The sequence below is a fragment of the Uloborus diversus genome, chromosome 4 (assembly GCF_026930045.1).
Source record: "Uloborus diversus isolate 005 chromosome 4, Udiv.v.3.1, whole genome shotgun sequence".
Classification (NCBI taxonomy): Eukaryota; Metazoa; Arthropoda; class Arachnida; order Araneae; family Uloboridae; genus Uloborus; species Uloborus diversus.
Window position 1 is genome coordinate 189,176,182 of NC_072734.1, and position 16,717 is coordinate 189,192,898.

At 32.7% G+C, this 16,717-nt stretch overlaps 1 protein-coding gene across 1 annotated transcript in view; it reads left to right on the forward strand.

The window, feature by feature from the left end:
* The first annotated feature begins 4,201 nt into the window (after positions 1-4,201).
* LOC129221061 (cadherin-87A-like) overlaps positions 4,202-16,717 on the forward strand; it is a 92,651-nt gene continuing 80,135 nt past the window's right edge. Inside the window, exons 1-4 of the mRNA XM_054855499.1 lie at positions 4,202-4,238; positions 7,856-7,933; positions 11,987-12,120; positions 12,808-12,876. Of these exons, the coding sequence (XP_054711474.1) occupies positions 4,202-4,238; positions 7,856-7,933; positions 11,987-12,120; positions 12,808-12,876 (318 nt within the window). The remainder of the gene's footprint in view (positions 4,239-7,855; positions 7,934-11,986; positions 12,121-12,807; positions 12,877-16,717) is intronic.

The window sequence follows — 16,717 nt, forward strand, 5'->3', positions numbered from 1 at the left end:
AAAATTTGTCAAATAGTTTAATACATAAATTGTAATGAATTTTCATAAGCATAATGTTTGAAGTGACGTTACAAAAATTATTTTCAAAAAGAAGTTTAAATGTGAATATTTTTTTATCAACACTTTAGAAACAATAATAGCTATTTATTAATGTAAGAGACTGAAATTTTGTACACTTTGCATAAACATCTGTCAAAATACTTTACTGACAGCCGCTTTCATTGAAGCTCTTGAAATCTTAATTAAGTTTTGTTTGCGAAATTTTTCATTCTTAATTACCAGCATTTTCAATCATGTTCTTGTTTTTTACGAAATGCACTGAAAAAAAAATCGTTCATTTTTTAAAAAATAACTCAAAAAGTTTGTCTTATTTATGTATTTGCTCCTTCTAATGCCCAATACGTTATTCAAAACAAAAATTTGGTCGGTGACAGTTTCAAACTTTACTTCTGACGGATTTTTACTCTAAAAACACTAGCTGGTTAACTCGCCTCGTTAAAAAAAAATATATTTTAAAAAAGTTCTATTTTGGATTGGAAAATCCTACAAGCTTGACACTAGGTCATTCAAGCTAGCTGCCAATCATCTGCGTTCTTTAGAAACAAGTTATGTTGCAATGGAAGATCAATTACGTATTGGAGATCCTTACAATAAAGAAGAACGTGTAATGTTTTTGAGACCTACTAGTTCTTTGTAGAAAACTTGTTTACCTGACCCACAGAAAATGTTAAATATCAGGATGTATGATTCTAGATAAAAAGAACAGAATTTCCGGTTATGAACTATGCTACCCGTCTTTTTTGAAACTTGATTCTATTCATGCGTCACCAAACGTTGTCAAATTTATATTTATAAGTATACGTTAAACAGGTACTTAGCATTCCAGGGTCATCAATACTTGAATCACCTGTCAGAAGCGATCCCCATACTCTTTGAAATGTTCTTTTTGAAATGTTACCTATTGAAATGTTATTCCGTTTTCCTTTTGTTCTGCCTCGTGAAATCCTTGTCTATAAATAAGAAAAATTCTGTTGCTGTTTGAAACAAATTAACAGTATTATTATGCATGACTTATAGGTAACACGGTAACACACTGTCCTGGTTAAATGAAAACACTCATCAAAAGTTTATAAATAAAGTGACATTGTAACATCAGAAATGGAAATACTTCGTAATATTTCTTTCGTATGCAATAAAGTTAAAAATGTATCACACTTTATAAGTTTCAGCGCTCGAGGATGATTGTCTAAGTTCTGTGCCTCAGAGCTAGAAGGACGTAAGTTCAAAAATAGGGTTGTTTCCTTCAGTCAAAGTATTACTTTTTAGTCACTGAAATTGATAGAAATGAGAAAAAACATAACATGGACCCAGAAAATACTTTAATTTTCCCAACAGTTATTTTTTAATTAATTTTCTAAAATGTCCGATTTTTCAAACAAGACGTGCTCTTTATGACGTCACAAATGATGTACTTGGGCGCATCTGTCTGTCGTGATTCCACGTTATGATAATCAAGAAGCGAATTAAATATTGCGCTCTACGCATGCTATCAACCACATTAAAGCACCTATATATACGAGGCGACGCATCAGCTTAAGATTAGCCATTTTGGATCGCAGCGCGTGTCGGAGGGGTTGTCTTTCTGGCGAGTTATCACGTTTGGTGATTGTTCACTGTGAGCAATTATTAGCGGCACGTGAATTCTTTGTTAAATAAAACATTTTTTTTTTGGCGGATTTGGCGAAATCCAAAACTTTGCTGTAGTAACCCTATGAGTGCAACAATGAAAAATCCGATCCGAAATGGCTAAAATTAAGCTGATGCATCGGCCTATCTATATAGCGGCTCTAAAGCACATCGTTGCCAGTACACGTGAGTAAAGAAGCAAAGTAAATATTACGGTCTGCGAATGGCAACAGTAAATGGAATTTCATCGTTTGTGATGTCATCGGCAGAAGAGCAAACAATGAAAGCGCACCGATTAAAGTAATTTTTTTTTAATATTATACTTAGTCAAATTATTTAAAAAATGATCAGATCACATGTTTTTAAGCATGCTCTTTCAGAAAAAAACACTTTTAAAATTTTGGAAACGACCCCATTGCGATTTTCTGTTTATTAATGCATTGAATGTAGAATCCTATTCCACGAGAATTCCTATTTCCGAGCCACGTGAACGCATTTTTTTTTTTTTAATTTCCTTTTCAATCGTTTCCAAAATTTTAAAAGTATTTTTTTTCTGAAAGAGCATGCTTAAAACATAGGATCTGACCATTTTTTAAATAATTTGTTTAAGTTTAATATTTCAAAAAAATTACTTAAATCCGTACGCTTTCATTGTTTATGTCTTCCGCCGATGACATCACAAATGATGAAATGCCATTCAGAATTACATTCAGCGATCACAATATTTAATTCGCATCTTTACTCACGTGTATTGGCAACGATATAGTTGATAGCAAGCGTAGAGCGCAATATTTAATTCGCTTCTTGATTATCACAACGTGGAAACGCGATAGAAAGATGCGCCAAAGAGCATCATTTGTGGCGTCATCAAAACCACGCCTTGTCTGAAAATCGGACATTTAAAAAAATTAATTAAAAAATAACTGTTGGGAAAATGAAAGTATTTTCTGGGTCCATGTTTTTTTTTGCTTATTCTATCAATTTCATTGACCAAAAGTACTACTTTTGACTGAAGGAAACAACCCCATTTTTACCTGGGTTAAAAGAGCGTACGTCCCATCTGAAGCATACACCAGAAAAATGTTTTTCCTCTTTACTGTAAAATTATCATAATGTGAATTACGTTCCTCTGGCTCTAAGGTACAGAGTACAGAGTTAGTCTTTGTCTTTTAATGTAAGGGCTAAACTAATGTCATTATTATTGCGGTAACTTCGATTCTATGTTTAGAATAATAGTTTAGACGGGTTTTTTTTCTTCCAACAAATAAAACACATTTTCTTTTCGTAAATTACGAATCAACGTTGGAACGACAGCCCGGTGAATTATATTCCAAGTTTCTTTTTATAGATTAAAAACATTTTTTTACAGATATTGCCCCTCAGAACAAAAGTTATTTGTTGATATTCCAGTGAAACATTACTCGAACGCACAAAACTTCTGATGCAGAGTCTAAGTATATCATCAGAGATGAAATGCTAAATTTTATAAGGTTTTTCGCCTTCATTTCAGTTCCGCTATTCCAGACTGATGAGCCCACGAATAGGCTGAAATTGCAGTCTCTGCTGCTGTAATTATTCTGATTTGAATTGTCTAGCAATTGTCCCTGACCTTTGGCTAAGGGCATTAATTTTTTGCATGATTAAATTGTACACTGTTAAAAAAGTATTTAAAGATGAATTTGTAAAATTTATATAAATTGCATTTAGAAACTAATCAAATTAAGCAGTAAGTTACCGTTCTTAAGCCTGGGCTTGTAACTAAATAATAATAACTTAAGCTACCAGTTGTTGGCACTCTCAGCTTCAATGAGAAGACATCTGCTTCCAGCTTGGTTATTCATCATTCCCGACTGATGAGTCCACAAAAAGGACGAAACTGCAGTCTCTGGATGTGATAACCATGCTGTCAGTATATTTCACGATATAAGATTTGTTTTAGTATAGACATTTTAAACGTTTTGAGGAACGAAGAATTGTGTAAGTTGGAGAAAATTAAATGCAACCACGATTTTTTTGCGTTAAGAATACCATATAGCTCATCAGTCTTCAAGAATGAAGTTCAATGCCTGTATTACACAGTATCAAGATTTTAAAGCTTTTAGAACATAAAACACCATTGTATCACATATTTTACCACGATTTCTTTTTTTTAACTTAACATTTTTCAAAATTTTATCGTTTCTGCCATACTAATAAGAAAGTATTTTAAAAGGCGCTTCAAGAAGTAAGATCAAACTCATACATTGCAAATATTACATCTAAGTACTGACATAAGACAGGGAAAAGAATAGTATAGTAAGTAGTATTTTATTACCATAGTGTTAGAATGAATGCAAAAAAGCAAAAATAAATACATACTCGGTTAAACATTTGATTTTCAGTTTGCAAAATCTCTATCTTTTAATTTTAAAACTTGGTAGTATTAAGTATATTTAAGAATTTCATTTATTTATTCATTTATTTAAACTTTTTAGGTGCTGTTTAGATTAGTCATAAAGTGTTTTAAGGAGTCAAGATGTTGAAGCGTTTTCTGTTGTTATTTTCTGCTTTAGGTAAGTTATTTTTCAACATTGTTGCGTTCCTTCCTTGCATTAAAAAATTAGATCTGATATAATACCTTTATATCTTTAAGCTTTTTAAGATAAAATTGATTATAAGTAGGCTTCATGATAATTTGAAAAAATTACTAAGATGTGTTTTATATAAATGAGAAAAGTATATAGATACAAACGTAAATCCTCTTTATAAAATTGCTGGTCACATTTAACATTGTAGTTTTCCTTCATCACTCTTAATTTTCGTAAAAGCTACATGAAGACACATTTAAGTACTAGAACATCGCCCGTCAAGGTATTACAGGTGAAAATTGCTTTTACATTTGAACGAAGCCATTGCCTGTTTAATAATATTTTGATAGTTGAACTTTTAATCCTAACTCCAGTGGATTAACCCTAACCTCCTGTAGGAAGCGTTCATTGTTGACCATTCTTGCGCTTCTCCACTCCCCTGAAATGAGAGTCTTACCAGTAAAACAGTTAAGTTATTGTATCAAGTTAAGCCTTGTCACAATAAAGCTTTTCCCGGCATTTTAAACATTAGCAAACCATTTTATCAAATTACCATGCCGTGGCGCGAGTTTCTTTGTTGAATCTCGCGCGTTACTCGATCATTGGCTATTACATACGTGAGGAAGCCTGAACGTATCTGAAAATCTAAAGAGATTTTTTGAATTTAATAAATTATAATTTGCAAAAAAAAAAAAAAAAAACTAGCAAAAAATGGTAACTTTTTGATGCCTTTGTTCGTAAAATTTTCATTATTTCTCTCTTTTTTTAATCAGCTAAATCGGAAGAAGTTTTTATTATTTGAAGATATTAGCAATGGTGATTTTCTAGCTTGATAACTTTAAATGTATCTTATTTTAATACGGCATGTATTTTTCAAGATTTAAATTCAAAAAACCAACGTTTTTTTTTTTTTTTTGCAAATTAGTTCACTTTTAAAGAAAAATGAATAATAAACTACATGTAGTAGTTAAAGTTACCAAAAAGTAGAAGAGGAATGGGGACTAATTTATAATATGGGAGCATATCCATTTTCCAAAAATGTTCAGGAGGTGGAAAAAACGAGCTAGGCTAACAGTAAAATAAATCATATTTACTGGGTACAGAATTGAGAACAGAAGCATAACAGATTATATCCTAGAACAGGGGTTCTCAAACTGGGTGCCGCGGCACCCTGGAGTGCCGTAGGCAGAGGTGAGGGGTGCCGCGAAGTGTCCGTTTTATCAATACATATGTAAGGTGAAAGCGCCAAATAATGCCCAATTGAACAGAAAGGGAATCTTCCATTTTTTACTACAGTATAAAAAAAAAATCACTAGATCCTCTTTCATCGTCCTCAAAAGAGCCTAACTGATGATTAAAGCGCTGTCAACAAACCATTTTTATTTGCCAGGCTACAGTGTAGCAAAAGTTGTTGCAGAAAAGTGGTATCGAAACAATTTAATCTTAGAGTAAGAAATAAACAACGTTAGATAAGCACAAATTCGCAGATTACAGTTGACACGTGTTTCGGCGTTACAGGGAACGCTTTTTTCAATGCAAAAAGTAATGAGCTTATGGATGAAAAGACATTCCGACTGCAGTAATCTGCGAATTTGTGCTTTTCTGACGTTGTTTATTTCTTACTCTACTGTTCAGCACAAAAGGTATTTATTTATCTTAATTTAATCTTATTTTTATTTTAAGGTACATTTTGTTTCTACTTGGTTCCGTAAAGTTTAACTAGAATAAAAATGTTGCATACTATTCTTGAAACCTTAATGATGTAGCTGACGAATTGAGAAAGGAGAATCTCGTGTTATGCCGTCATTTTTTTCCCGAGATTATAGGTAACCTAGAAAAGTAGATTTTAGTACGATAGGACTACGGTTCGCCTTATTAACACTTGTCCTTATGATTTAACACCTGAGTATTTGAGATGAGGATACATTTCATTATTACACACATACTGCACATACGTGTGCGAACTGTGCTCTTGTGTGAAACCCCCCCCCCTAAAAATGATGATTTATTGGTTGTTTACATAATAGATATAGACTAAGATGCCGCGAAAAAATTCTAAATCTTCAAAGGGTGCCGTGATGCAAAAAAGTTTGAGAACCCCTGTCTTAGAGCGAAAAGTTTTCGTACAAGAAAATATCAAAGATACATTGCCATTTTAACTTCGGATGTGTACTCTTTTGAACAAAAACTTTAATGTTGATAGGTCCAATTTCACCAACATCGTATCGAAGTACCTTGAACCTAAAACAATCACTAGACGTTAAATCCCGGTTATCACAAATTTGCCATTTCAACTGCGCTTGCGCACAGACTTAGCTTTTTGGGCTTTCTGTTTTACGATTTCGTGTTGTTTGTTTATATTTAGGCTGAGCTAGAGTCCCAACAAATTAATGAATGAGGTTAGAATATTTTTACAGCGATTTCGTGATATATTATATGAAACTACGGATATGAATAACTGATCATCTTTATAATGTAAAGAGAAAAATCACACTGCAATATTTATTGGTTTGGAATTATTTATTCAACATAAACGTCAAACACGTTGTGTACTTCAAAAATGATTGGAATATGAGTACAGATATCCGTCTTTTGCAGATATTTTACGTTAGGCGTAAACAGCTTAGTATTATACAGGCAAATCTGGCCCTGAAAAGGGCCCTTGTATGATAGAAAAATCAGACTCCGAATCCATTAATAGTTAAGACGCAACACTCAATCTTTACCGAGGTCTAAAAACTAAATCGGAGAAAGCTTTGTAAATTCTAATTTTTATCTGTTGCCACCTCATATTTATTAACAAAAATTTAAAATATTTGTAATTAATTTTAGCAAGACTATTGAAATCAGTTAAGTCCGTGCGCAAGCGCAGTTGAAATGGCAAATTTGTGATAACCGAGATTTAACGTCGAGTAAAACAATCGGATTATAATTTGAAGATTCTGAACTTATGCTCCTTTGAAAAAAAAAAGTTTCTGTTCAACGGATTCAATTAGGGAACGTTCGCCTTTGTTCGAAATGAAACTTGTAGTGGATGGATTTGTTACCTTTAGATCAGAAAGTCAAACTTTTCCTGTTAATAAACTTGGATTTGTTCCGTTGGAACTTTTAGAGACTAGGGAGTTTGAGTTGAAAGACATGCAAACTGAAAAAAAGTTAGAACAAACTGAAAATATCTACGTTTATGAAAAATGTATATATATATATATATATATATATATATATATATATATATATATATATATATACTCTTGAGATAGACCACTCCTCAAATAATATATCGATGTTAATAATTCTAGTTGTTTTCATATTTTACAGCTGCCTGCGTAAGAGCAGTTTCCATGTAATAGTCTTTTTTTTTTTTGATAAATGCTGCCTTATCAAAATAGAAAGTAAAACTAAGTTGTAAGAAAGAAAAGAAGAAAAAAAAAACTGCTTGAAAGAAATTACTTTCAAATTGCTTTACGAATTACTTGTTCTTGCTCATTAGTTAAATAAAGCATTTACCTGTTTGAAATTTCAAGCAATTCATTTCATAAATTGCAACAGTTTCATAGGAACTTTCTCTTTAAATGTGATTTTCTTTTTCCATCTTTTTCCAGCCTCTGTGTTAGCTAACAGTCCGCCAATATTTTTGCGAAACATTGATTTAGCTGTGATCAAAGAAAATACACCTGTTGGTATGTATAAAAGTTATTTTATTACTTAAGTATACTTAAGTAAGTATTACTTAAGTATACTAACTGATTTTCAAAGATAGAAAAATTACAATTAACTAACAGTTTCATGACAGCAGTAAGATACACAACGTTCATTACACACAAAATAGCAAATTTATTCCGGACACCTGCTTCGTGAATTCGAAAAACATGTATGAGCTTTTTGGATTAAACATTGAGTTTCCACTGTTCTTTTGTTGCCCAAAAGTTTTTAATCGTTTCTTAACAATCTCTTATTTAACTTCAAAATGTAGTTTACCATATGTAACCATATTACCTCGAAACTGGGAATAAGAAGGAGACATACGAAAATCATTCGTCTTATTAAAATTTTCAATTTCATTCATGACAATTACTTTTTCTTATTAAGTAAAAAAGTTTAACGTAAGTAAGACACATTTGCCTTTAAAAATACAATTTTCTCTACAATTTTTATCGAGAAGTTTTTTCATAAAATTACCGTAGAGGCTTCTCCTACGTATAGTAAGGCATCTTTTTAAATAGAATGGGTACTGAGCGTATTTGTTTCAGGTTTTATTTATTTATTTATTTTTTCGAAAGGATTCAAATTTGAACCTCACATGCGAAATGAAATGAACGCAACCTTTGCGCAACAAAGTAACAGTATGAAATACAACGTTCATAAAGCAAAAATTAACAATTAATTGCAGACACGTGTTTCAAAGTTTTAAGAAATCCCTTTTCAATGCAAGAAGTGTTAATTCCGGGACGTAAGTCATCCGAGAAACGAGAAAAGTCTTTTTTCGGATGACTTTGCATCCCCAAGCTTACACTTTTTTATTGAAAAGGGGTGTTCTTGGACTTCCGAAACGCGTGTCAGTAATTAAATTGTTCATTTGTGCTAAATGGTGTTGTTTCCTTCAGTCAAAAGTAGTACTTTTAGTCACTGAAATTGATAGAATAAGCAAAAAAATAAATAAATAAATAAAAATAAATAACATGGACCCATAAAATGCTTTCATTTTCCCAACAGTTATTTTTTAATTAATATTTTAAAATGTCCGGTTTTTGAAACAAGGCGTGACTTTATGACGTCACAAATGATGCTTTTAGGCGCATTTTTGTACCGCGTTTCCACGTTATGATAATCAAGAAGCGAAGTAAAATTGCACTCTACGCTTGCTATCAACCCTATCGTTGCCAATACACGTGAGTAAAGATGCGAATTAAATATTTTGCTCTGTGAATGGCAACACAGAATGGCATTTCATCATTTATGATGTCATCAGCAAGAAATGTAACCAATAAAAGATTACCGATTTAAGTAATTTTTTAAAAATATTAAACTTAAACAAATTATTTAAAAAATGGTTAGATCCTATTTTTTTAAGCATGTTATTTCAGAAAAAAAAAAAAACTTTTAAAATATTGGAAACGACCCCTTGTTAATTTGTGCTTTATGAGCGTTGCATTAAATACTGCTAACATTTTATATGATACCCTCATTCTTTTATTGCTGCTGATGTTTGCCGAGCTTCGTAGCTATCCTAACTGCATTGGAATGTATTTGTTCAGATTTGTTTAGAATGTATGCATTTGTACAGATTCGAGATTCCAAAAAGGACAGGCGCTAAAACGTACTCACAAATTTTAGTTGCAGTTTTTTTCCCTTTCTAATCAAATTGTTATTTCAAAAACAAGAATTTGTAAATTAATTATTTTATCAATATACAGTGGCTCCCAAAAGTGTTCGTACACCTTGAAATTTTGTAGTAAAACCAAAATAACGCAAAACTGAATTTGGATATGAAGTCCAATTTTTTTTCACACCATTCTTATGCCATTCTGAATAAAACTCAGTAGTTTTTTTCAAAATATTGCCAGATTTTATTTTTGAAATTTGTCAAAAAATGAAGAGACGGAGAAATAATACGCCACAAAAGTCGTCGTACACTCAAATTTTTTCGAATAAATTCATGATTAAAACTGTCATATGTCATTTTTTTATTATTTTTGCATTGTGTTGACCCTTAAAAGTCATTTGGCTTTAATTTTTTGTTTATTTATTCCTTAATATTGTGCTTATTACTTTAAAATGACTGGTATTTGAAAAACACCACAAACACCATTCGAAATTTGAATTGTTTACTCACAGTAGCGGTAAATTGGTTTGAAATGTCTCTAAATTAGGTAATTTATACCATTCTATAGTGAAGTGCTTGATAAAACGCTTTAAAGATAAGAATAGGATCGAAAATATGGTAAGAAAAGGTCAACTGGAAAAGTTAACAATGCGTGATCGGAGATTTACAGTTAAAAAAATTATGAAAAATACACATTTGAGTGCTGAAAAAATTTCTGCAGAATTGAATGAAACATTTTAAGTTTAATTTTCACCTAAAATTGTTCGCCAAGTTCTCTGATTAACTGGATTAAATGGGACCTCTTCCTGCAGAAATTTTCTTGTTCGTGCGAATAACAGTAAGCTTACGCTTTCCGTCGCAAAATCAATGATAAATAAGCTCAAAACGTTTTGGAACAACGTCTTACTTATAGATGAAAATAAATTTAACATTTTGGGTTGAATTGTTGTATAATTGTAAATAAAAGAAAAAATGAGGAATTTAATCTGAAGAACTTAGTTGGATCAGTTAATCAGGACGGTGAAAGTGTTTTAGTGTGAGGGTGCATTACAGCATCAGGACTTGGAAATTTGGAATTTTTTGATTAAATAATGAATCATGCTGTTCATTTAAATATTTTAAAAAGCAATTTTAAACTATTAGCCCAAAATTTGGTAATCGGAAACAACTTTGTTTTTTATCGAAATAACGATAAGAAGCACACGTTTGCGTTTGGTGCCTCAAAAATTGTCCTTAAGCTTAGAAATACCCCCTCAATCTCCAGATTTTGAACTTAATGTAACATATTTAGAGATATCTGGGTGCTAGATTACGAAAATACAGCTTTGAAACGAAAATCGAGATAGAAACAGTAAGACTCAAACTGGGGTTGAACACTTACTCAGAAATTACGCTAAAAAAGAAAGAAAAAACAATGAAATCTATTCCCAGACGTTTAAAAGCTCTTGTTGATACTGCATGATGTTCTACTAAATAATAACTTTGTAAAAAGTTAGATTATTTACTAATTTTTTGACATTTTTTCAAAGTGTACGAAGACTTTTGTGAGATAAAATTTCCGGCAATTTTTGGTTTTTGATTTTTTAAAAATTATGTTGTAATGTTTTATTAAAAATTTTCGTGTAGTTTTGTTAAATATAGATCATAGATCTTATAATAAAATACCTATTCCGAAATATTAATGCTAACCAATGGATAATGGCCTATTTCATTGAAAATCGTAGGTGTACGAACACTTTTGGGAGCCACTGTATATAAAAATGAATGTTTGTCTGTATGTCATCCATGAACTCAAAAACTACCCGACAGATTTGGCTGAAACTTTCACCGTTTGTTATTTTTGGTACTGGGAATGTTTATAGACCAGTTCGAAAAAAATCCGATCGATAGTTCCTTTTTTATTCCAATTTAAGTCACAATCCATCGGATAAATACGAATAAAATTATCGGCTGCAGAAATTAATTCGCGTGAAAGATCTCATTGATAAGAAGTTAGCTGTAGCCATTTTTCTTGAGTTTGAACAAATAAATTCTTTCTTTATTGTTTTATGGCTTTTCATGCAACGGGGGGATTTAAAACTTTTTCTATTTGATATCTTTAGCGATTGATTGATCTTGCAAACTGCGTGAGTACAAAATTTGAGTATAGTCACTTGATACCTGGACCGATTATTATGAAAATTGCTATATATATGTATTTTTCCACGGAGAAGGTGCATAATATGCTCATTGAAGCCACTCGCCACCAGGTGGCACTGCAGAGTAGCAACTTCTGCCCCGTTCAACCGATTGTCATAAAAATCAGTATAATGATGTATTTTTTTGTTGGCGTAGCAACGCGCGTCGGGTACAGCTAGTTTTTTGTAAAAACATGTTTAGTTTTGAATTAAAAGTTTATTCCTTTTTAAAGGTACTGAATTTTTTCACTTGCTCGGATCCGATCCTGAAAATTCAACTATAATTTATCGATTGGAAGGAACAGACCGATTTCGTGTGGATAGCAATACGGGAATTATCACAGTAGCAGCTCCTATTGATAGAGAAGTAAGTAAAATCAATTTCTGAACTATGTTCTACAGTAGAAAAGTTTTAGTACATACTTAATAATTGCGAAGAAAGAAATAATAATTTCTTAAGTGTCAGTTAATACATCCAAAGTGTCTATTCTATTTTTGCTACAAATCATTAGTTTTTCTTGCCTGGTTATAATTAAACTGTCCTACCATAAATTTTCAACTGTAGTAACAGCAGCTATAAAACTGTTACAAGTATAATATTATGCATAAAAGTAATATTGCTAGTAATTTAATAACATTGCAAATAAGAGTAATAATAATAATAAGAAGAAGAAGAGTTATATTAATAATAATAATAATAATAGTTATTATTATAATTATATTGATAACGGTAGAGACCATAAAAATAATAATAGTGATGATAACGATCCTTAAAATATAATAAGATGACGAAGAATGGTGATCATTATGATGATCAATGTCCAAGAGATAGTGAATTATGATAATAACAAAAAAAGAGCAATTACAAAATTAATTTTTTCAAACAATAATAATAATTTATTTTCATTCTATTATACCAAAAGAGACAATTGCTTTTATGACAAAAAAAAAAAAAACAAAACCTGCAAATGTGTGAATGTTTTAATCATCTTAACAATTCAAAGTTTCATTAAGATTTGCATTTCATTACAAAAAGTTTCTAACGTATTTTCAGATCAATGACAGCTTGAGATTTTACGTGTCTCTCGAAGATGTCGTTGGAAGTGGACAGGACAACAACGTGGTAAGACATTATTGAGCAATCACGATTGCTTATTGTTCTCATTTGACTGTTTTTGGCGTCCTTTGATTTTATTTTCCCACCGCCACCCTCCGCACCGTCACCGTCGACCGGCTCCTCACGATGCTGCTCCTATAGCGAAAGCCGCCTCCAGGTTGCATCCATGTCCTACACACACGCGCATACATACACAACTACACGCTCACACGCACACATACACAACTACACACTCATACGCACACATACACCAACACACTCATACACAAACACGTACACACACAAACGCATACACACACGCATACATACAGACACCTACACATACACACAACTACCCACACATTCATGCCTGCACACAGACACAAACAAATATGCCTACACACCAAACACATACCTCCCTCACACACATTCATACACACAACCACCCACACACTTATGCCAGCACACAGACACAAACACACATGCCTATACACACATACACATACCCCCTACACACAAACACACATACCCCCACACACAAACACACACGCCTACATACACACACTCGTGATTGCGAAAAACATAATTTGAATTCAAGATGTCAAAATTCAAATTAATTTTTTTTTTTTTTAATATTGAGTTCATTCCGCTAAAATACGGTAAACATTTTAGATTCAATAGAAAATCTATGGCTCGTTACTTAAAGTACAAAATATTTTAAAACCCACTTTAAAGCTGTCTCTAAATGTTTCCGATTCGATAGTTTTTCTTTAATAATAACAGGAAAACGTACTACAGTCATTCACGGAAGCAACTGTTTCTCTATTTTAAAGCTTCCCACTCATTTTGTTAAAACTTTTATTGAATTTGTTAGTATAATAAATCCAAAAAACTCCTAAAATGTTGCATAGAAGTTATCTAAGATGAGGAAATAATAATTCATTTTGAATTATTTATTATCCTGGTTCAAAATCATCTTTTCATTTCGATAATTTTGAGCAACATCAGAAATGGAATGTGAAATAAATTATTTTAACAAAGTAGTGCAACTTTAATGCAACAAAATAAAATATCTAAATGTTTACTCCCTATTTGTACTTCACAAAAAAAAAAAAAAAAAAAAAAAAAAAAAAAAAAAAAACAAGATTTCTATCATTTATAAAATCGCATATAATGTTACAAAATGTAAGAACCATTGAGAAAGGAGTAAAAGATTGAGAGAGTGAAGCTTTCAATTCTTGAATGAATGATCTCAAGTCATGTGATATGCTTGAAAGTAAAGTATTGGAAGAAATCAGGTTTCTTCCTCTCGTTTCACGTAAAACGTGTCTCTCATTCATCGAATTAAACCACGTGACTTGAGATCTTTGCCTCAACATTTTCTAAGCCAATGATTGGACTTGCTCCCTCCAGCTATTAATTCCAGTCCTAAGGTAAAAACACTTTTCACACCTTGAACGATAACTTGCAAACAGCAATTTCAGAGCTATTGAAGGATGCAATGAGCTGTGTAAAATACCACCGAGAAATATTCGTAAAGTAAAAAGTTAAAAACTTATTTCATAACCTTGCCAGTTGAGTGCAGCACTTGCCCTTATGTTTTTTCAAAGTCATATCTTTTTTATTTATATTCATACTAAAAAAATTAAAATGACTCTAAGTTAGCCGGTATGGGTCGAAGGTACCCCCAATGACTGCATTAAAATGAACTTTCTTCGATGAATCTAGTTGTCTAGATCAGGGGTCTTCAACCTTTTTAACTCAAGTTCAATCGATTAATTGATTCCGAGTCACAACTGACTGCAACTGTATTTATGTCGAGGACTGCATACTAAGTGCCTTGCCTCCATTATTTTTTATACCGATAGATGGCAGCACCATCACCGGATCGAACGGTTAATGAGAATTTAGAACTAGACCAGGAGCTAATAGCTACCTGGTGCTAGCACCCCCAGAGGTATCGTTTCACTTGGAGGACATTGAGACCACGAGCATATTTAACGTCGCCCAGTCCCCTTTAAAGACGACGGTGGGTCTAAGACCATCGAGGTTCGAACTCAGGACTCTCCGTCCCCGAATCTGACACTCTACCGATCGGGCTACCACGGCCCTTTTTAACTCAAGGTCACGTTATAAAATTTTGGAAGCGAGGCCGGCCAACAATCCAACATAGTTCAGATGGTCGTGTTAGCGCTGCCCTCCCCACGATTTTTTTTTTTTTATTAGGATCTCAGTGGTGTTTTTTGAGATTGTCTGGATTTAGTTTCTTAAAACCTGCTTTAAAGGAAAAATATTATAGATTTTTTTTTTTTTTTTTGGTTCAGTTTTGTAAGCTTCTCTCAGGTCGAACAAAATTTGTCCCCTGACAAATGTGGCCCGCAAGCCGTATGTTGGAGATCCCTGATCTACATAGTTATATTTCAATTACAAGTTGAAAATATTACAACGTTAAATCACACAAATTTGCTGAGAACTACGTACACGTGTTTCAAGGTAGCAAGAAACCCCCTTTTTCAATGCTAAAGAGTTGAGCTGATGGATGATAAAATATCGGAATCCATAAGCCCAACTCTTTTGCATTGGAAAAGGGGTTCATCCCAATCCCAAAACATGTGTATGCAATTTTCTGCAAATTTAATACTTAAAGTTGTAAAATTTTCTTCTATTTTTCTGCATAAACATATTTTTTTGACTTCTTTCAGTAATCCAGGTCTAAAGATTTAGATTTCGTACAAAAGCATTGAAGTCGTTTCTACATACAGTAAGCTCCTGATTATCCGCGGAATAGGGTGGCACGGTAATCGCGGATAAGCAAAAACCGCGGATAATCCAAATAATAGCTAAAAAACGATACTTAGTGTATATAATAGCTAAAAAATATTAATAACACACACACATACATTATACATTCAAATTATAAGTAAAACCGTTGCTACATTGCATCTACTAACATTGAATGTAAAAAATGTGTAAAATCTAAAGTTAAACAATAACACGATCTTAAATAAAGAGAGAAGAAAAGCATTGTGAAAAGACCCGCGGATAATCCGACAACTCGTAGCACTTTGCTTCTGCAAGTACTACAAGAAATAACTTGTTACTTTTCATTAATTCACTGAAAATTTTTTCGTTCGTATATTATCTCGTACATTTTCATTTCCAACAGTTTTTTATATTTTTATCAGACACAAAAAGGAAATCCCTATGCATCACATTATATCACATAGGGCCAGAAGGCAAGACGCAGAACAGTTCAAAATACACAAAATAAAATAAGCACAATAGACAGACAATTAAATAACAAATTGAGAAGGAAAAAAAAAAACACAACATACAAATACGTGAAATACACCGCCAGCTCAGTCATTTCCAGCCGAGGACCGCAGTTTCGTGCTTATTAGCACTCACACAAATGAGTAATCATAAAAAGTTGAGTGCTAATAAGCACGAAACTGCAGTTCTCGGCTGGAAATGACTGAGCTGGCGGTGTATTTCACGTATTTCTGTTTTAGTCCTGGCTAATGGGCGGTAATTTACTGAATATACCTTGCTTCGCGTTCAATCTTCGAGTTGAACCGAACCATTGCTTCGGTCACTCGTCTGGTCTGCTAATTCTACATTAGCTACCAGTTTGTTTCGGACTCTTGGCTTCCTTAAGAGGTTTTCCATCTCCAGCGCAGTCACTTTCTTATGCCGGACTGTTGAGTGCTAATAAGCACGAAACTGCAGTCCTCGGCTGGAAATGACTGAGCTGGCGGTATATTTCACGTATTTCTGCTTTAGTCCTGGCTAATGGGCGGTAATATACTGAATACAACATACAAAACATACAAAAAAAGCTGAAGGAACCGGAGGCCATGAAACAGAC